The sequence below is a fragment of the Cololabis saira genome, chromosome 4 (assembly GCF_033807715.1).
Source record: "Cololabis saira isolate AMF1-May2022 chromosome 4, fColSai1.1, whole genome shotgun sequence".
NCBI lineage: Eukaryota > Metazoa > Chordata > Actinopteri > Beloniformes > Belonidae > Cololabis > Cololabis saira.
Window position 1 is genome coordinate 39,967,680 of NC_084590.1, and position 20,862 is coordinate 39,988,541.

The 20,862-nt window shown below is 37.2% G+C and overlaps 4 protein-coding genes across 7 annotated transcripts; 3 read left to right on the top strand and 1 right to left on the bottom strand.

The window, feature by feature from the left end:
* The first annotated feature begins 3,233 nt into the window (after positions 1 to 3,233).
* Positions 3,234 to 5,236, top strand: guca1c (guanylate cyclase activator 1C). The gene is made up of 4 exons (XM_061719770.1): positions 3,234 to 3,576; positions 3,842 to 3,991; positions 4,413 to 4,500; positions 4,710 to 5,236. The coding sequence occupies exons 1-4, from the start codon at positions 3,382 to 3,384 to the stop codon at positions 4,838 to 4,840; spliced, it is 564 nt and encodes a 187-aa protein (XP_061575754.1). The 5' UTR covers positions 3,234 to 3,381; the 3' UTR covers positions 4,841 to 5,236.
* Positions 5,237 to 6,443: 1,207 nt separating this feature from the next.
* thrsp (thyroid hormone responsive) lies at positions 6,444 to 7,110 on the top strand. Its single transcript, XM_061719771.1, has one exon. It carries the CDS (start codon positions 6,583 to 6,585, stop codon positions 6,994 to 6,996), a length of 414 nt encoding a protein of 137 aa, XP_061575755.1. The 5' UTR covers positions 6,444 to 6,582; the 3' UTR covers positions 6,997 to 7,110.
* A 525-nt stretch (positions 7,111 to 7,635) lies between these two features.
* ndufc2 (NADH:ubiquinone oxidoreductase subunit C2) lies at positions 7,636 to 11,026 on the bottom strand. The gene is made up of 3 exons (XM_061719772.1): positions 10,778 to 11,026; positions 8,808 to 8,951; positions 7,636 to 7,823 (listed from the first exon to the last, which is right to left on the bottom strand). The coding sequence occupies exons 1-3, from the start codon at positions 10,914 to 10,916 to the stop codon at positions 7,774 to 7,776; spliced, it is 333 nt and encodes a 110-aa protein (XP_061575756.1). The 5' UTR covers positions 10,917 to 11,026; the 3' UTR covers positions 7,636 to 7,773.
* A 4,757-nt stretch (positions 11,027 to 15,783) lies between these two features.
* rab30 (RAB30, member RAS oncogene family) lies at positions 15,784 to 20,828 on the top strand. 4 transcript variants are annotated; one of them, XM_061719769.1, is made up of 5 exons: positions 15,784 to 15,924; positions 17,509 to 17,602; positions 17,689 to 17,772; positions 17,879 to 18,062; positions 19,103 to 20,828. In XM_061719769.1, the coding sequence occupies exons 2-5, from the start codon at positions 17,510 to 17,512 to the stop codon at positions 19,351 to 19,353; spliced, it is 612 nt and encodes a 203-aa protein (XP_061575753.1). In that variant the 5' UTR covers positions 15,784 to 15,924; position 17,509; the 3' UTR covers positions 19,354 to 20,828. The 4 variants fall into 4 exon arrangements, with proteins under 4 accessions (XP_061575753.1, XP_061575750.1, XP_061575751.1 ...); XM_061719766.1 differs by having other exon boundaries at positions 15,786 to 15,924; positions 17,504 to 17,602; XM_061719767.1 differs by lacking the exon at positions 15,784 to 15,924 and adding an exon at positions 15,971 to 16,200 and having other exon boundaries at positions 17,504 to 17,602.
* The last annotated feature ends 34 nt before the right edge of the window (positions 20,829 to 20,862 follow it).

Sequence of the window (20,862 nt, forward strand, 5' to 3'; positions counted from 1 at the left end):
TTGTTTTTCTTAGAGAAGAGCTATAGTGCCACCCTGGGGTTAAAAAAATAAAAAGAAAGAAGAGCTCAATTCTGCTGCACATCGGGTGCCAACCGAACCAGAACAATATTACAAGAAAAAAAGAGGTAGTTCAATATCACTAGTCATAGTATGTGTTGGATGTCATAGTTCCAAGTGCGCTGGGTGTTTTGCGTCATGGAGGCCAGCTTTGTTTGGGGCTGCATGGCCGGTGAATTAGAAAAAACAGAGGAAGACTTGGAGTGAAAAGTGATCAAGCAGGTTGGTCAACATTAATTCCTTTTTTATTTACAATGCAAGTTCATTTACTTGCATAATTCCCTTCCAGGATACACATTGATGAATGTTATTCTATCACATCTTTTGAACACAAAAGCAAAAGCAAGACAAGTGAGAAAATAAGACATGTATTGAATGAAAACACGAAGATCTGTTTATACGATTAAATGTTACTATAAATAGCAAAAATCAAGCTAAGACACACTAAAATGAAATTATTAGAATAGTGCAAAAAAAAAAAAACAACTCAATAAAACTGAAGCATAAGAATTTTCAAATGAGTTATGAACTGTAGCAAGGGGGACTAAAGATATACAGATAAACTACGGTAATACCAATTATGATACATCTGCTGATAAATTAAGATTTAATACTTTTCTGTAAAACGTGGCCTCCACCGTGAACTTCTTTTTTTTGTGGCCTTGAATTAAATTAAAAATCCAGCCAATGCAGCCCATGCTTTTGGTTAGGAGATAACAGCTACACGGTCTCAAAATGTCTTAATTAAATGGATTTATATACAATTTACTTTTTAAACTGAAATAACACAATTCATGCTAAGGTAAATGATGACAGTTAGATCAATAAATCAGTAATCAGAGCAAAGTATCTAAAACTCCCAATTCTTCTTAAAGGAATTTCAAAGAGTTCAAAGGAATGTTTTCCAGAGGAAGTCCAATACACTTAAAGGAATTCCTGTTTTTGGGCTTCTTCTTATGTACATTTTAAACATTTCCAAGATATAAGCTGACTGTCATCACATGAAACTAAAGCACTTCACATTCTTGGGCCACCACACACTGATGGAAACTTAATTTACAAATTCTGGTTCCAGGTTGAACATAGCAAATGATAAGAGACATATCAAGAAATTAAAACAGTAAAAATTAACATTGATTAATTATTTATTGATTTATTGTACAGAGTTTTAGAGGTGTAGGGGGAAACTGAAGAAAACCTGCAGAGGATGTGGCACAAGGGACGATGTTAATGACACTAATGAACAGGCAGATGGTATTTCCATACAGATGTCGTTTTGTTTTTGTATTTTTGTCACTCTATGTAATATTATCATACTGCTGCCCAGAGAGGTTATGGCACAATAAAGGAGGCTCAGTAAAATGAATACCAATGTTCTCCATACTGGCGGAGACAGACAGAGATAATTAATGTCCTAAATGTTCCGGAGTCACAATCTGTCTAAATGCCAATTGGCAAATGGGATCTGTGGATTTTGAGGTTGTAACCCTTCAAGATTATTCTTGCTGCTCCTTTAAGACAAGGAAATGTTACAAATAATGTATTAATAAAAGTGCATCTTTGCTGAGAGGGGATTCAGTCAGACTGGATCACTCACTTCAGTTGACTCTGGATGCTTGTCGATTGAAAGTTAGACAGGTTCCTCTCCGTCTCGCTCTGCTCTGTGGAAGTAAATGCTTGTTAATATGTTGGCTGCGTCAACTCTGGTTGTGTACGTCTAATAGGCTAAGGGACGTTACGCTTCCTGTGCTGGTGGTCCATCTTCTCAATCCTATTTTGAGAGCCGTCAGACGTCTAAAGCCAGATTTACTATAAAAAGAGCACTGGCCTTTGATTGTTTTCCTAAACAGCACTTGGTGCTGGCCAAAATGTCTCCTTCGTGGATTAAAAATGCAAGTTTAAACATGTTTCAAATACTTAATATATATATATATATATATATATATATATATTATATATATATATTTTTTTTTTTTACTTTTATTTTATTAAATTGCTTCATTTTAAGATTTTGATTGCAGTCTTCTCTTTTCATTATAACTCATGTTATTTCACTGTTGTGCTGATTCATCATTTGCACCACTTGGAACTAATTTATCATAGAGCCTTGAATAAACTGCTGAACAAACAGTACAGTAAATATAAATCAGTCTACAGTGAGACGTGCGACCAAACTTTATACTTTATATTTCTCCAAACTCTCTTTCAGTTCAATGCTTTCAATGTTGTCGTTAAAATGATTTTGTTTGCTGACAAATATTAAAGTTGATGATCCTCTTCACACTGAAACGTCTTTATGGCTATTATGTACTGACATTTACAATTTGGAAAAGACACTTCCTTATTACTTGACATTGTGAGGGAATGAATATCAGAATACTCATTGATTAGAGAAAATTACGTGTATTTGTTTTACTTGTACATTTTGTTCAGTTTCTCTTCAAAAGCAAAGATTAAAGAAGAAAGTGAAAAATTAAAAATAAATATATGCATAGGCATATATATATCTATTTATAACAGAACCTAATGAGTTTCAAATTATACATTGAGTTTTTGGGACCGATGCCCTTCATCCGTCTTGTTTTGTATGCTATTTGAGAGCAAAGACAATATGTAACTAAATTCGTCATAGATGGACAACTTTCAATGTCTGTACACGGTATCACCTAATGTGATTAAAGCACAGAAATATTTAGCTTTTCTGCATGTTTTTGAAATAGATAGAACCAAGAATTACAGTAAAATGTAAATAAAAACTACTTTCAATTGGATTTCAGTTGAAAAATGTATTATATGGAATTGAAATGAAAAGATTTGACTCCCCTATTGATACATTTGTGTGATAACATTGCATTACATAAGTATGATGAATTAGTTACAAGAAAGGCAAAAGATCACAAATGATTAAGAATTGGGTTTTGTTTAAAGCACCTTTGGACTGCTTCATAGCAGACATTGATTGTTGATTGGAACAATCAACGGTATCTTGCATTTCTTTAAGAAAACCTGCTGCAGGTTCCTCTGCTCTACATCCGGAGTTCCAGAACTCTGAATGTTGACATCCACCGCCTCAGTCATCCTAGGGAAAAGCCCTGAGCTTCTAAGAAGAAGTCTACTCTTATCCCATTAAAGGGTTATCTCTCCTTTTGGCTTAAAGATTAGGGCAGGATTTTTGCAGCAGCCCTCAGTCGGACCTCAGAGGTGCTGGTGCCAGTCTGCCTTCTCCTGCCAACATCCAGACACCTCCTGCCACCTCCAGGCACCGGATCACTACCAGCTCTCTGCGGGGAATCGTGACAAAAATCGCAATCCTTTAAAGGAGTAATGGGTTCTCACAGCTCAAGTCTGGATGATATCCTGGAGGAAGACATGCACCACTGGTACACCAAATTCATGAAGGAATCTCCCTCAGGATTAATCACTCTGTTTGAACTCAAGACGATGCTTGAATTGAATGGGATGACAGAGGAGGCCAGCAGTTATGTTGATCAAGTCTTCTTCACATTTGACATGGACGGGGTAAGAAAAGACCTGCAAAGACCCGTCCTTTAAAAGTACACCCAATGTATTGCCTGGCATTTAATATTTATGAAGGAAATTTTTCAAAAAAAGAAAATAGTTTGATCTTGCTCTCTGAGTCTGTAGATATTTCCTCATGGCTGCGTTTCCCAGCAGCTCTTCCTTAACATGACAATGTGTTACATGATGCAATTCTCAGTTTGTGTTTTATGTTGCAGTGCAAGCAGAAAAAGTTACAGCGCTCTCTCTGTATCTCCCCCCGCAGGACGGCTACATAGACTTTGTGGAATACATTGCTGCTATTAGTCTACTACTGAAAGGAGAAGTAAATCAGAAACTGAAGTGGTACTTCAAGCTCTTTGATCAAGATGGAAATGGAAAAATTGACAAGGATGAATTGGAGACTATATTTAAGGTACATTATTGTGCGTGTGCCAGTGTGTAATGTTTCAAAATCTAACTCAAAGCTTTGCTCTAAAGCAATATTTTTGATCATGAACTGGACATGAAATCCAATTCAGTGCCTCATTCCTCACCCATGGCCTACATATGGCCTTTAATAAAACTTAATTGACAGACTAAATAGGTCACATAACAAGCCCCACCACTATGTGACACAGTTATACGCATACTAGTACTAACTATTATTTAACATCATATAACTGCAGAACAAGACCAGCTGAATCATTGTGAAACTCTCAAAGTTTAAGCAAAAGTGTTTTTGGTTCTTTAAATTCACAGAACTGTTACATTTCCTGCTTTATTCTTAAATTCTAATTAGGTGACTTTCAAAATCCTCTTCAAGATGACTAACCCATTTAAATATCCTCTTTTAGGCTATTCAAGACATCACCAGGAGTTATGACATCCCTCCAGAAGAAATTGTGACACTTATATACGAGAAGATCGACGTCAACGGAGAAGGTATTACATAAAAGACTGTCAGTCAGTAATATATATATACCAACAGTGTTCTTTGGAAGCAGTGTCACCACGACCTGATGGGGCTTCCAGGAAATGAAAATAAAAGGATATTTGTTTCCCTAACACAATAATGTCTTTCGTATAAAACAAGTGTTGCTGATTACATATTAGATGCTACTTTCTTTTCCAACTGGGTTTTTTTTTCCCAGGTGAACTGACACTGGAGGAGTTCATTAGTGGAGCGAGGGAGCATCCCGACATCATGGAAATGCTCACCAAGATGATGGATCTTACTCACGTCCTGGAAATCATCATCAATGGCCAGAAAGCTGGGAACTAAGCAGATAATCAACACGCAAGAGTGCGTGGAGAGCTGAGAGCTGAAAAAAGACGATGCTGAGGGGAGTTAAGCCCAATCTGTTACTGCAGAAAAACAAGTGACCAGGCTATGAGGCGCTTTGGATCCCTCTCCCTTTCTCTGCCTGTTGCTAGAGAAAAAAACTGAAAATGCTCCGGCCTTTCTTCAACTTCCGGTGCTCTCACAGATCTTTTTGTTTTTGTTTAGGCGCAAAACACTGAACTAGAAATGCACCAGCCTTTCCACTTGCACACTCGCTAGAAGTAATGTGACAAGCAGAGAACAATCTTCAAGTTTAAAATGTCTGGCACACAATTAGATTACTTTTATCCATTTTATATATATATATATATATATATATATATATATATATATATATATATATATATATATATATATATATATGAAATTATCATAGAAATCACTTTTTTCTTATTGATTTCCAATTACCGTACATCTGATACAGACTGCCTAGCACATTGTGCACTTCTTATAAAATATTACAAGACACACAATTGACACTACAAACTTACAATCTAATTACACTATTTGGGTGCTATTGCTGTGTGACTATTGTCTTACACATTAACAACTGTTTGTTTGGTTTTTCTTTTTTTTTTTGCTTTGCATTGTTTATCCTACAGAATCTACACTGCTGGTGGAAACCTGGCAACAAACTACAAATGCAATAACTGTATGTAAATACAGCTATCAATATAAAGAGTTCATGTTTCACAATACCATGCCACCATTACAGTTACAATGTTGCCTTAAAACTGCAGTGATTCTATTAAGTTTTTTTAAGAAAAAAAAAAATAGGACAGTACCTTTTGTCGGATTAAAAGCCAAAAGGTAAAAGAAACACGTTTCACTTTTAAAGTGTCTTGATTTCTTCTCTGATACACACAAATATTAATTACTTTCATTAATAGTTCCTATGCAAATAGTGAAGATCTGATGCATGCAAAGTTAACATGCTTGATGACTGAAAAGGCTCATGGTTGCCATCTTGTGACCGCAAGAACTGATCCATTACCCATTACTGCAGTTTGGAAATTAGGGGAAAATGTCTATGTAGCTTTTCAATCTAGAGAAGTTTAAAGTATCAGTACTCAATCCCAATTCAGAACAATTGCAAAATATAAGATTTTGCTCATAACTGACCATTTCAAGAGAAAATCAACCTTCAAAACTCTAACAGGTACCAAAGCCTAGACGCACACACATTTGCGACCAGATCCACAGACCCAACAACCTCCTCGGTTTCCTTTCCTCAGGATCACAATAAAGGTTTCTTCTTGAGACTAATAATTTTAAGTTATTTTTACGTTTTCAAATAACTAATAAAATAAGACTTAATTGTTCCAAATTAGTTTTTTTCTGTATCACCTTAAAATCATGCACCCATACTCTGAGGTCATTCAAACATGACAATCTGCATTGGTTAATAATTTGACAGAAGAACATTTTGGTTCACGCAGTGCAGACGTTAGATATTCCCAGACACTGTTGTGTAAAATCAAACAAAGATAAGAATATGACTGCACATGACACTCTGAGGCCCCTTTAATGTATCGGATGATGCAGTTGCACAACCGCACCGATCAACCCACCTGAGCTCATCGTATAAATTCTGCCGTTTGCTCTCCCGGCTTTGCTGCTCGCCACTTACAGCTGCCTACCACCCACGGCTCAAGAACAGCCATCCACATCCACCTGGAACCATGCAGTCCAACGACAGGAAATTCAACAAAAACAGCCTCATCTTGACTCTGAAACGATACAACTCGGCTGTCACTGACATGGAGAAGACCGTCCTCCTGCCGAGCCTGTTGCGGGACGTGCCCTCTGACGAGGTGCTGGACCACGACGACGCAGCCGAAGAGAGCTGCAGAGATCTGTATTCCTGCTACATGATGCTCAAGGCGATTCGAAACACGGTGGAGAGCAACCTGGCTCCCCTGGACGACTACAAGGTCAAGAACCCGGGACTCAACAAGGTCGCGGAGCCCCACTTGGATCCTGAAGCTCTTTTCCGTTTCCATCTGAGAGGACTGTTTTCTGTGATGAGTGAGCTCACAAAGCAGACAAGGAGCGTCACTGAGAAATACTTGGACATAATTGGAGTTGCAAATTAATGGCAAAGAAATGAAACAAAAAATGCCATTTCTAAAGCCTCTCACCAGACCATCTCAAATGTCTGATTTCATTGACACTTTTAACCTACTATGAAATAAATGGTCTTGACTAAATCTGCTGAATTATTCCTCTTTTTCCCCCCCCTAATTACAGTGTCCTCTTTGTATGCATAACAGATGTATTCAGTATAATTTTGTCCTGAAAAAAAGAGCACTAGTCTATGATAGGGCTGGGCGATTTTGAAAACCCGATTTTCGATTTTTTTGGTAAAACTACAAAAGACAATGGAATAAATTGTTTCAAATATTTTATCTTTATTTTTAAAGAAAAATAGCAAACAAATGTCCCTATTGGGAATGAAGTGCAATTGAAAGATACTGTAAATCCTCCTTGAGTTTAGTAATGTGACAACATTTACAATTTTCTTGACCAAACAAAGATGACTAGACGAGCTCTGTCTGTAATGCAGCCAGCTGCAAAAAAGGAAAATCCATTTTCCGATTTTCCTTTTTTTAACATAGTCTTGAATAATAAATCAGATTTAGATTTAAAATCGATTAATCGCACAGCCCTAGTCTATGATTTTTGTTTTATAATTAGACACACAATGAAAAAAAAACAACCATGAAATTCTGAACTTGATTATTATTATTTTATTTACATACCTTTACTTAATACAATAGACAAATGACAGATTTCGCAAAAGGCCTGCTCAAGACATGAGGGTCTGTGTTCGCTCTCTCCCTCTACTTTTCCGTCTCAGCAGCTGTGGACACTTAGCGCACAGGATGGAAAGGTTGGACAAGCTCCGCCAAGGTCTTTTTTTCTGGTGAGAGTAAAGAGGAAAAACACGGAGAAACTATTTTAGTACACACATACATAATTGACAGTGTAGATTCACAGTACAAATACCACAAAAATTATGAAAACAATGTACACAGCAAAGTTTGAACTCCTCAGAACAACCTAATATGTGATCACCGCATGTGTGACACGACAGCTGCTCTTCATGAACAGGTATATTTGAAATCCTGCTGAACCGTTTCTCATCACAAGACACATAAGGGCAGGCTGCAGCGTGCCATTCAGTCTGCCGAGAAGGGGATCGGCTGCAATCTGCCGTCGCTCCAGGGCCTGTACGACTCCAGGACTCTGAAGCGTGCAGGAAAGATTCTTTCCGACTCTTCCCAGCCCAGTCACAAACTGGCAGGACGCTGCAGTCCACCAGGACCAAAACATCACGCCACAACAACAGTTTTTTCCCCCCCATTTGCCACAAGCCTTATTAACTAGGCCCGGAACCCACCCTGCCACTCCTCCTCTCCCACACACCATCCCTCTGTCATGACACTTCACCTGCACTCTATGCCTTACATTAATGCTCAGCTCGCACTTTGGAAACTTGCACTGTGATCCCCTGCACATTGTTAGACCGCTCTTTCATCTACTTATTGAATCACTAACCGTGTATATATGTTTATATATTTATAGTAACTGCTAATCTCATTACTTGTTTGTAATATTGTCTATACTGCTAAAAATATTACTGTTCCATATTTCCATATTTAGAAAAATCTGTTGCACAAACTACGCCTAAACAAATCCCTTTAATGTCCAGTGACGTACTTGGCAATAAACATTTTTCTGATTCTGAACAAACACTGCACTCTCTTGTCTTTCACAAACTACACACTGAACACCATGTGTGTAACAAAATCCCATACCAAATAAAATACCATGAAACCTTTTATTAAGAAAAAAAAAAAAAAAAAAGGTTTGGCATTCATTTCTACATGAATATGAAACTCACCCTTTTCTTTGAATGTCTCTGGATGGAGTCTGACGTACTCATTCATATCTCGATCCAGTTTCGCATAAGTGTAAATTTCATGTTTTGTAAGGTGGTAGCCGACAAACCAGCCAATTGTTGCCAGGAGGATTTGGCGGTGCACACCTAAAAGGAAAAGGGAACAAACAAAGTGTCCATTGATTGGATTTAAATCCAATAGTAAAGGAAATCACGCTTCTGCAATAAAAAATTAATAAAATGGACAAAAAAAACTATTTTCAGAACATTTCCTGGCATTTATTGGGAGGAAGACTTTGTAACCCACAGACACATTTGGGCCAAATCTGGGCTACTTTTGACTCAGTCACAGAACTGGCAGGAGTAAAGTGGGCCAGATGTGGCTAACAATGTGTCACAAGCCAGCTTTAACATGGCATCAGGAGCAAATTTCCTTTTTAATTTTTTTTTTTATTGAACACACATTTATACAAACTGCTTGTGGAGGAAATACAATACAAGAAAATAGAACATATTTTGAGAGGTATCATGAACAAGAGACATACACACAAACAATAAGGTAAACATAATTAAATTAAGAACAAAAACAGTAAGGCATTTTTAAGCTAATAGCATCGACATTTCAGAAAGAAATTAAAATAAAAGATACTTTGATATATCGGCTAATCATTTTTTTTTACAGTTATTTGACAGAATTCTTTTTATAGAGACAAAAAAACGTTTGAAATCATTTAAAAAACATTGGAAAGCGGGCTTCATTTTTCTCCACTTGCAACAGTGTATATGATATTTAGCAAGTAGAAGAATGACATTAACCAAGAGAGACACTGATTTGTCAATTCTATCTATGTAAAAAAATAATATTTGATATTTCTAATTTTGGGATGTCGTTCATGTTTAAAGATAGACAATGATAGACTGATAATCGCAGTAGCCTAGTCTTGATTCAGTCTCAAGAACCTGAAATGGTTGCGGTTTGTGTCTCTGCCTGTTGTATCTGTTTCTTTGTTTGTTATCTCTCTTACAGATTTCAAAGGCGTGTGTGCCCGTTGTGTGTTTCCCTGTGTTTTTCTCATTTCAGACTAGCAGCAGATGACACCCCCCCCCCCCAACATATGTTTATATTAATTATTTAAAAAAAAAAAAAATTACATAAAAGTAAAGTTCTTTATTTTCTGTAATGCAATTAAATAAACAAAAATGTCATACATTCTGGATTCATTACAAATCAACTGAAATATTGCAAGCCTTTTATTATTTTAATATTCCTGATTATGGCTAACAGTTTAAGATTCCCAGAATATTCAAATTTTTTGAGATAGGATATTTGAGTTTTCTTAAGCTGTAAACCATGATCAGCAATATTAAAATAATAAAAGGCTTGCAATATTTCAGTTGATTTGTAATGAATCCAGAATGTATTACATTTTTGCATTACAGAAAATAAAGGACTTTATCACAATATTCTAATCTGAGACAGTCCTGTATATAGAAGTGAATATTTATTTAATAATAATATTATTAATTATTATTAAATAATGTAATCATATTTAAAATTGATTATATATTAAAATGCATCTAGATGCTTCAGATTTTTACCAACTTGGTATTAACCATTAATATGTATGCAGACAAAAAAAAAAAGCCAATTTCTAATTTCACTCCAAAAGGTTTGTGAGATAGGACACAGTAGAAACATATGATCAAGTGATTCTTCAGATGCATTACAAAAAGCACAGGGGTCAACTTCAGATTTAAATCTTGTATTGATCAATTTAAAATGAGTTAATTGACTTTTGAGAGGGGGGGGGGGGCGTTTAGGAGCAAATCTCCTGCAGTCAAAGAAATAGCAGATTTAGGCCATGTCTGGTGGGCATGTGGCTCAGCAAATCCCGACAAACTCACATTCAGTCAACTTAAAAGAAAACATTGCCCAGTCTCCAGGTTGTTCGCAGATAAATGTGAAACAGTACCTGCTTTGAGCGGGGGCCGGTGTCTCATGCCGTTCTCCAGCATGGCGGTCATCCAGCCCACGCCGGCCAGCCACACCGACGCCCTGTTCACGATCCCGGGGGGAGGAAGGCCTTTCGCCTCCTCTGGAACGAACCCCATGGCAGCTGGATTATCCTTCAAGTCGCAATTATTGTGACCTTACGGCTGTTTACTCGGATATCACCTCCTAGTAGGAAGTCAAGGGCGCGTGTGCAACCCTCTGAAACGCCCGGGTGAAACAAATACACGCTGCTGGGGGTTCCGCCGAATGTGTCCCCTAGCAACAGACGACAAAAAAACACAAAACCTGATATTAATAAGTTCCTTTTGTTGTATCCTGTTGTCTTCTTCTTCTCCTTTCGGCTTTTCCCTTCAGGGGTCGCCACAGCGAATCAGTTGCCTCCACCTGAGCGTGTCTTCTGCATCCTCTTCTCTTACCCCAACTACCTTCATGTCCACTTTCACTTCACAACATATGACTCTGATTTCTCCCTTTCATATGAAAATGTATTGTTTGGATTCTTTTCTTACACCATCTAGCAAAGCAAATCAATTTTATATCAATTTAATTTTGTTACTTGCAAAATCTAATATTCACAAATCTAAATTCTCTAATCACATACCATCTTTCCCTGCCTTTAAAAATGAATTCAAACAATACATTGCAACAATCCAATATTCTAAAAATAGAAAAGCCATCCAAACCACTAAGTTATGCACTATGTATAACATTTTTTTGAACTGACCTATAATTTCTGTCTGTGACTAATCCCCTGGCTTCAACTAATCAACATCAACATCACTAATTCCTCTGCACTCCACAAAAAGGCCAGAGCAGACTCTATCTGCTCAGGAGACTGAGGGCTTTTTGTGTGCAGGAGAAACTCCTGAAAACATTTTACGACACTGCGGTGGCATCAGCCATTTTTTATGGAGTGGTCTGCTGGGGCAGCAACATCACAGCTGCAGACAGAAGGAGGCTGGACAAAACCATCAAAAGGGCCGGCTCTGTCGTGGGCTGCTCTCTGGACACAGTACAGGTGGTGGGAGAGAGGAGGATGATGGCTAAGCTGTCATCCATGATGGAGAAGGACTCCCACCCCATGAAGGACACCTTCAGAGCGCTGGAGAGCTCCTTCAGCGACAGGCTCCTTCACCCTAGGTGTGTGAAGGAGCTACAGAAGGTCCTTCCTCCCTGCAGCTGTGAGACTACACAACCAGCACTGCTCACAGTAGACCACATACAACCTGACAATAAACGTACACAAGGGAAATAATGTGCAATATCTTTCACTCACTGCAACGTGCAATTATGTAAATATCCATCTGTAAATATCCGTCTGTTATCTTTTTATATACTAGTATTTCTTATTATTTATCTTTCTTCTTCTTCTTATTATTATTATTATTATTGTATACCAGTTTACTGTTTATAGTGTTTATAGTGTGTTATTATTATTACTGTGTTATTACTTTTCTATTGATGCCTCTTGTTTTTGCACTATCCCCTTTGCTGCTGTAAACTGCAAATTTCCCCTCTGTGGGACTATTAAAGGTTTATCTTATCTTATCTTATCTTATCTTATCTTATATTATCTTATCTTAACTGTTTCTATATATGTTCTGTTTGTTTTATTATGTATTGTTGACAATTTGAAATAAAGAATTGTGAAAAAAAAGAAAAAAATGTCCACTTTCACTAAACCTCCTCTTTGGTCTTCCTCTGAGCCTCCTGCCTGGCAGTTCCTGGCATATATTAAATTGATTATATATTAAAATGCATATACAGTATATGCTTTAGGTTTTTACCAAACTTGGTATTACCATAAATATATATGCAGACAAAAAAAGAAGTATAAAAAAAAAGTTCCTGTTGGGGCCACCTTTTTTTTAAGTGTTATGTTTTCAAGTTGTATTATTAGATACTAACAATCCAGTAATTATTAGTGTACACCACCGAGAAAGTTGCTGATGACACAATTGCACAAAACTTTTTCTATCCATATAATTCTTTTTATGGTAGTACTACACCTTTTATTTGTTTTTACTTTTTATTTCTATTTTTATCTTTTTCTTATTTTTTATCTTTTTATCTTTATATGGGTGTTTGGCTTTTGGCGTGTTTGATTTGTAAATGACAGTGCTGTGTGTGTGTGAGATGGAGATGTAAATTTCCCCGAGGGAGCCTCCCAAAGGGATTAATAAAGTCATTTGAATCTTAAAAAAAAACACTCCCAAAATATGCCGCGACTGGAATCGAACCCGCGTTGCTGTACAGGAGAAGGTTTACATACCGTAATTAGTATATTAGTAAATATTAATATTCACTATTATGAATTATTAATTAATATTAGTCGCCTGCTCCACCCGCTGGAAAAAAGAGAAAGACAATCTCTGCATAGAGACCCAAGCAGACAGGCTGACAAACAAATGGAGCAGCTATCATGCAAAGGAGATCTGCGATGGACGGATGTGTCTGCTCTGATTGCTTTCTCATTGGCTCCTTACAGTTCGCTTTTAGTGGCTGGAAAAAATGAAAGGTGAGGGATCTTAAGTTTTGAACAAAAACGTTGCTTTTTACGCGCATCATTGAACGCGCATAAAAAGCGGCGTTTAAGGACTGCAGGAAACACGCGTTTTTTACGCGACTCGTATAAAACGCCGCTTACGGCATTTTTTTGTGCTCAAAACGGTGTCTTTTACGCCCTTTGTTTCGGCAACGCGTTAAATCAAGCCCAATTCATGGCCCTTATGGCTTGCCATACTCCCAGCGCTCAACGGGTTAAACTTAAACCTTCCCCTGTACAGGGACGCGGGTTCGATTCCAGTCGTGGCAAATTTTGCTTTTATATATTGACAGTGCTGTGTGTGTGAGATGGAGATGTCAATTTCCCAGAGGGAGCCTCCCAAAGGGATTAATAAAGTTATCTGAATCTGAATCAGTCAATTAAAAGAAAAACATTTAATATACTTTTTGTATATTGAAAACATTCAATAGCTACTGCATATTACATATTTAAGTTCTGAGACTTACATAAACACTCATGCAATATGATCAAGACAAGTCATCTGAATCTTAATCTGAATCTGAAATAAAGGAGAAACACTTCCCCGACTCGAAGCTGCTTAAAATAAATTAAGTCAAAATAAAACTTGAGAGAATCAACTAGAAGCTCACCAAAACAGTAAGAGAGTGGATGTAGAGCTAATGTTTGTTTATTCGGTCATTTCCAAAATAAGAATTCAAATACAAAAGAAATGAAAGAAAAAAAAAACGAATAAACATGAACTTAATGCTAATATTGCATTAGACCAAAATATATAAACAAAACAAGACCAAAAAGGTGTAGGCTGAAGCTCAGCTTATTACGCCTACCCTTTTATAATCAATTTCTGTCAGCTCCTACATACCATATACCGATACAGAGCAGTACATTTTTTTTCTTTATTTTTACCTTTTATTTTTATTTTTTTTTATCATCTTTTTATCTTTATATGTGTGTTTTTTTTAATATATATGCAGACAAAAAAAGAAGTACAAAAAAAAAAGGTTCCTGTTGGGGCCACCTTTTTTGTGTTATGTTTTCAAGTTGTATTATTAGATACTAACAATCCAGTAATTAGTGTACACCACCGAGAAAGTTGCTGATGACACAATTGCACAAGACTTTTTCTATCCATATAATTCTTTTTATGGCACTGCACTTTTTATTTTTGTTTTTACCTTTTATTTCTATTTTTATCTTTATTCTTATTTTTTATCTTTGTATTTAGCTTTATATGAGTGTTTGGCTTTTGGGGTGTTTGATTTGTAAATGAAAGTGCTGTGTGTGTGAGATGGAGATGTCCATTTCCCTGAGGGAGCCTTCCAAAGGGATTAATAAAGTAATCTGAATCTGAATCAATTAAAAAAGAAAAAAACATTTAATATACTTTTTGTATATTGAAAACATTCAATAGCTATAGTACTGCATAGACCTATTACATATTTAAGTTCTGACACTTACATAAACACTCATGCAATATGATCAAGTCAAGTAATCTGAATCTGAAATAAAGGAGAAACACTTCCCCGACTCGAAACTGCTTAAAATAAATTAAGTCAAAATAAAACAAAAAAAAAACGTAATAAACAATATTGCAGTAGACCAAAATATATAAACAAAACAAGACCAAAAAGGTGTAGGCTGAAGCTCAGTTTATTACGCCTAACCTTTTATAATCAATTTCTGTCAGCTCCTACATACCGTATTTTCTTTATTTCTTTATATGGGTATTTGGCTTTTGGGGTGTTTGATTTGTAAATGACAGTGCGTGTGAGATGGAGATGTCCATTTCCCCGAGGGAGCCTCCCAAAGGGATTAATAAAGTAATCTGAATCTGAATCAATTAAAAAAGAAAAAAACATTTCATATACTTTTTGTATATTGAAAACATTCAATAGCTATAGTACTGCATAGACCTATTACATAATAGTTCTGACACTTACAGGACTGTCTCAGAAAATAAGAATATTGTGATAAAGTCCTTTATTTTCTGTAATGCAAAAATGTCATATATTCTGGATTCATTACAAATCAACTAAAATATTGCACGCCTTTTATTATTTTAATATTGCTGATCATGGCTTACAGCTTAAGAAAACTCAAATATCCCATCTCAAAAAATTAGAATATTCTGGGAATCTTAACCTCAAACCTCATATTAAAATAATAAAAGGCTTGCAATATTTCAGTTGATTTGTAATGAATCCAGAATGTATGACATTTTTGTTTTTTTAATTGCATTACAGAAAATAAAGAACTTTATCACAACATTCAAATTTTCTGACACAGTCCTGTACATAAACACTCATGCAATATGATCATACTTAATGAGCATCTTGTTTCTTCAATATTGTTTTTAAATATTTGGTATGTACTGCACTCTTTAATGACATCATTGAGAGCATTCCCCCTCCTCCTGCTCCCTCTCCTCCCTCCTCCTTTATCACACAGGCTGCTGCTGCTGCTGCTGCTGAGGATCATTCAGGGGAAATATGCCCTGCCCAGCAGTGGCTTTGCCTATTTGAAGAGGTGACCTATGCATACCAAGGAGTCATAAATCCGGGGATACCCCCGTGTTTTTGGTGAGTGCAAACTATTTCATTGCTGTACTTTGCCCCCCCTCCTCCTCCTCCTGCTCATGCATCTGCAGATAGAGCCAAAATGGCTCGGGTCGCCCGGTAGCCGCTGCTGCTACCGCGGCTAGCTGCGCCCTTAATTGCCATTAAGTCGAGATAAATCCTTATTGTAACGTTAACTCGGATTAAATAAACGCTGCGAGATGCAGCCGCGGCTGCAAAAGGTATCAAGGGAGGAAAAAGCAAAAGCGGCGCGGGGAGGAGTTGCATTTTATATGCAAGGTAGGGTTAAAGGCTGATTTATGGTTCCACGTTACACCGACGCAGAGCCTACGGCGTGGGGTGCGCACCGCCGCGTACATTACGCCGTCGATTTAACGCGGAACCATAATTCAGGTTTAAATGAATGCACCCCAAACTGTGGAATAATGATATGTGAGCGCTTTCAAGCAACAGTTTGCCTGCTTCACGAAAAACCCTGATTTATTTAGTTTTCACGCACTAACAGGCTGGATCTTACTGTTACACCATACTGTTACTCCAGAACTAACATTGTATTTAATCCATGTTTACATATATTTGGTCAGCTGCTGTGTTGTGCGTGTGTGATCACAGATTAAAAAAAAAAAAGAAAAAAAAAGAGAGACAGATCCATAGTTTGATGCATATTTATGCGTTTGACAGGCGTTTCTGTGCCTGTAAGGGTGGGAAAAGAAAAAACGTGCTCTCAGATTCACATTATGCAGTATTTGAGGCCCTAATGGTGAGGTATAAATCACAAACTGCACGGCTTTATTACCACTGTTAGGATCAGAGATAGAAGAGGTCTTTATTAAAATGGCAGTTGGGGAATTGCATGTTAAAATGATGTATTTTTCTCTCTTACTTTCCACGCAAACATTTTGGTTTTGAAGATGAGCTCAATGTGAATTTAAAAAAGGGAGGAAAAAAAACTGAATTTCCTCCTACATTCTCAAGTATGTTTCAGATGTTTATTCGGGTCAAATGTCAGCTGTCATTGGAGTCCCGAGGATGCTGCCCTGTGTCCTAGTTTTACAACAGTCATGTTGCTTCATTGGTAGGGGTGGGTTAAAAATATCGATATATCGATATACATGTGTAGTAACGATTATCGATACATAACTCCAAATATCGATTAAAAAAAAAAAAAAAAAAAAATTACATTTTTTTTTTTTTTTTTTAAATCCCGATTTTTTTCCCCCCATTTTATCACCCAGTGCTCCTTCCTAAATTAGTCCTGGGCATTGCTCCCTCTAACAGCCCCGGGAGGCCCTGCACTGAGCTCAGGTCTCCTCCTTAACCTGAGGAGTGAGCAGCAGCTTCTTTTCACCAGTCAGGGTGGGGCTTCTCTGGCCGGACGTAGCGATGGAAGGATCACGTTATTCCGTTATTGTAACTAGAATATCTATATCGAATCGTATCGGAAATCGTATCGTCTTGGGACCTAGTGTATCGGAATCGTATCGTATCGGGAGGTCAGTGATGATACCCAGCTCTATTCATTGGTTGCTTCATTGTCTCTTCTTTTACCACCTGTTTTATTTTGTTCTGTTGTTTTCCACAGTTTAGTATGAGCATGGAAGATTATGACTACCTGTTCAAAATAGTTCTCATAGGAAATGCTGGAGTTGGGAAGACGTGTCTTGTCCGGCGCTTTACTCAGGTTTGTATTTGTCTGCATTGTGGTTGCTAAATGAACATCAGCGTGTGAGAAGCTTTACTGTATCTTTTGATTTTATTTAATTTCAGGGCCTTTTCCCACCTGGACAAGGGGCTACTATTGGAGTAGATTTCATGATTAAAACTGTGGAAATCAGAGGAGAAAAGGTCAAGGTATAAGAGGATAGCAGTGATGTGTTGAATGTGGAAAAGAGCATAAATTTGCCATTTGAAGAATTCAGGTTGGACAAGTTCCCACACCCCATCTTGTCTTTTCCAGTTGCAGATATGGGACACAGCTGGACAGGAGAGATTTCGCTCCATAACTCAGAGTTATTACCGTAGTGCCAATGCCCTCATTCTTACGTATGACATTACCTGTGAGGACTCCTTCAGGTGCCTTCCAGAGTGGCTGAGGGAGATTGAGCAGTATGCCAACAACCAAGTGGTGACTATATTAGTCGGTAAGAAAGCATGACCTACTTTTCAAAGGGATTACCTTCTTTTTGTCTGTAGTGCACCAAATCTTTTAAAACTTTTGTCACGTCTTAAGTCCAGAATAATTTTTTTTAACAAAACTCACATGCATCTTCTTTTCTAAAAATCCATCCCACACATGGAGGAACACACATACACCCAGGGGCGAAAATCCCGGGGGGGACCGGGGGGACAAGTCCCCCCCATTAGTAAAGCTGTCCCCCCCTAGAATAATTTGAGACAGAATTAATAATTTTGGAACAATGCAGTAGTATTTAGTAGTGATGCACCAAAATGAAAATTTGTGGCCGAAACCGAAATCGAAAATAATAATAAACAGTAAAATCTCATTACACTTAAAACAAGAGTCATCACCAGAAAAATAACTTGTTATTTGACAATTTTCACCTGTTTCAAGTAAATTTTCACTTGAAATAAGTAGAAAAATCTGCCAGTGGGACAAGATTTATTTTATAGGCAAAACAATCTTGTTCCACTGGCAGATTTTTCTACTTATTTTAAGTGAAAATCTACTTGAAACAGGTCAAAATTGTTGTTTTTTTCCAGTGATGAGTCTTGTTTTAAGTGTAATGAGATTTTTTTTAACTAAAAATGAGACATTTTAACTAGAAATAAGACAAATATTCTTGTTAAGATTGTGGGTTTTTGCAGTGTATTATGTCAGATGTGCTGTATTATTGCCACCTTCCACCTAATACCATTGTTTTGTATTGCTCTAAGAAAGGTCTTCTGCCTGATTGCGAGATAGAGTTGAAAATGTCAAAATGCTGTATTAAAGGAAGGCTAAAACTTTTATTCCTTGTCCCCCCCTGGATTTATTCTCTAAAATGTTACTGTTTATTGCCCCCCCCAACTATGAAACAGGATTTTCGCCCCTGCATACACCTCCATTGCCATCTGTTTGGTTATGCACACTCACCACTGCTCAGTCAGATTGTAGCTCAAGCTGATATGTTGTTTTCCGGGAAGCCACACTGTTCGCTAACTTTACTTTATTTATTTTTAGGTAATAAAATAGACTTGGCGGAGAAGAGAGAGGTTCTCAGGCAGAGGGCTGAAGACTTCGCCGAGGCTCAGAGCATGCTGTATCTGGAGACGTCAGCCAAAGAGTCTGACAATGTTGAGAAACTTTTCCTTGACCTGGCGTGCGAACTCATCCGAGAGGCCAAGCAGAACAAGCTGGATAACAGTGACACTGCCCCGATGCCCGGCGAGGGTAAAACCATCAATTATTTGAACTGCTGCAGCCTCAATTAGAGGGCGCTCAGCTGCCTGGCCACATTCGCTATTGAGTGTAGACGGTAAAAGGCTGAGCCCCAATGCCTCCGTCCCCCTAAGATGGCAAAAAAAAAAAGCACCTCTTAGTTTGGTCATTTCTTATCCTATGCCTCTTATAAGCTGTACAGGGAGTTAGTCAACTTTAGTTTGGCACTCCAAGAATGATAAGTTTAAGATGCTACCATTGTTGAGAACACTATCCTCACTGGAACAGAAAGTGTTACATGTGTCCAGAAATCAGAGTAGGGCTCCATTTGATCCTCATCACAGTGAAACGCCAGCGTTTCTCTGTCTGGGCTCCATTTTCATCCAACATTAATATTCACCAGCAGTATTATGCGAGCTGTAAGCTCTCCAGGTATTTTTTTGTTCCGCATCTTGCACAGCTGACAGGAAGTTTAGATACCACCTTAGGTTACCAGCTGTTGATAAAATGTTTACATACAGTACATTTTTGAGATTACCAAGTTTGAACAAGGAAAATGTTACAAAATGTTACAAACTTACCCAACAATCTGTCGCATATTTACATTCCACTATACTTTTCTCTGCTCTGAGAATCATCCAATATCCAATATTTCATTTCGAAATGTATTTTCACGACTTTTTATTTTTTTTGCACCTCTCATTTCATACTGTGAAATATTTGTTCCCAGTAGATGTTTTTTTCTTTTTTTTTTCTTTTTAAATGCTGCTAGAATATGTTTTTATGTCAGATAACAAACCGAAACACTCGTATAGTTACTAAAGTATTCTGTGATGCGATTATTTTTTAGTATATTTGCAGTGCTTGTGACCGTTGACTTAGTTTTGAAGCAGTTGGAAAGGCCATCATTGGACAAACTATATGTAGTTTAATTAACTGAGATTTATTTTATGCCAGCTGTATGATTTTGTTATCCATACGCGTGACTATTTCTTCATTTGTTGCTGCTGCCTAGCAAGAAATTGTTTGAAGGGGTATGTACGTGTAGTTCTGTATAACTTGTTGAAATTCATATGCTTTCATTGTGAATTTTCTTGGTTGTTCAGCATGGTTAGCCATAATTTGTAGTGTCTAATATGATCTTTTATTATTTTGCCATAAGTGCAATCTGCTGTGTTGCACAATGCCATATACTGCACAACTATAATTATGTTGTTTCTTCTTTTGTTGTCATAACAGTTATTAGTCTTTTGTTGTAAAGATTTAGTACTGTAATACATCCTGGCACTTTGCTTTTATCATTATGTACTTCCAGTAACCCCTTTGTAAGAGTGGCGAGTATTTTGTTTTGCCTTGTACCTTAGATTTAATAGCGGTTACTCATGGTTAATCCTTTGCATCTTCCTGTCAACATAAAATGGGAAGTACAACAGAAGTGCTGTTGAAATGTTGTGCTTATTTTCTTTTATGTGAACAGAATAATCCCTAAAATACTCTGTATAACATTAAAAAACTACACTACACAATGTGTATTTGACATATTATTCTCTGGGTTTGATAAT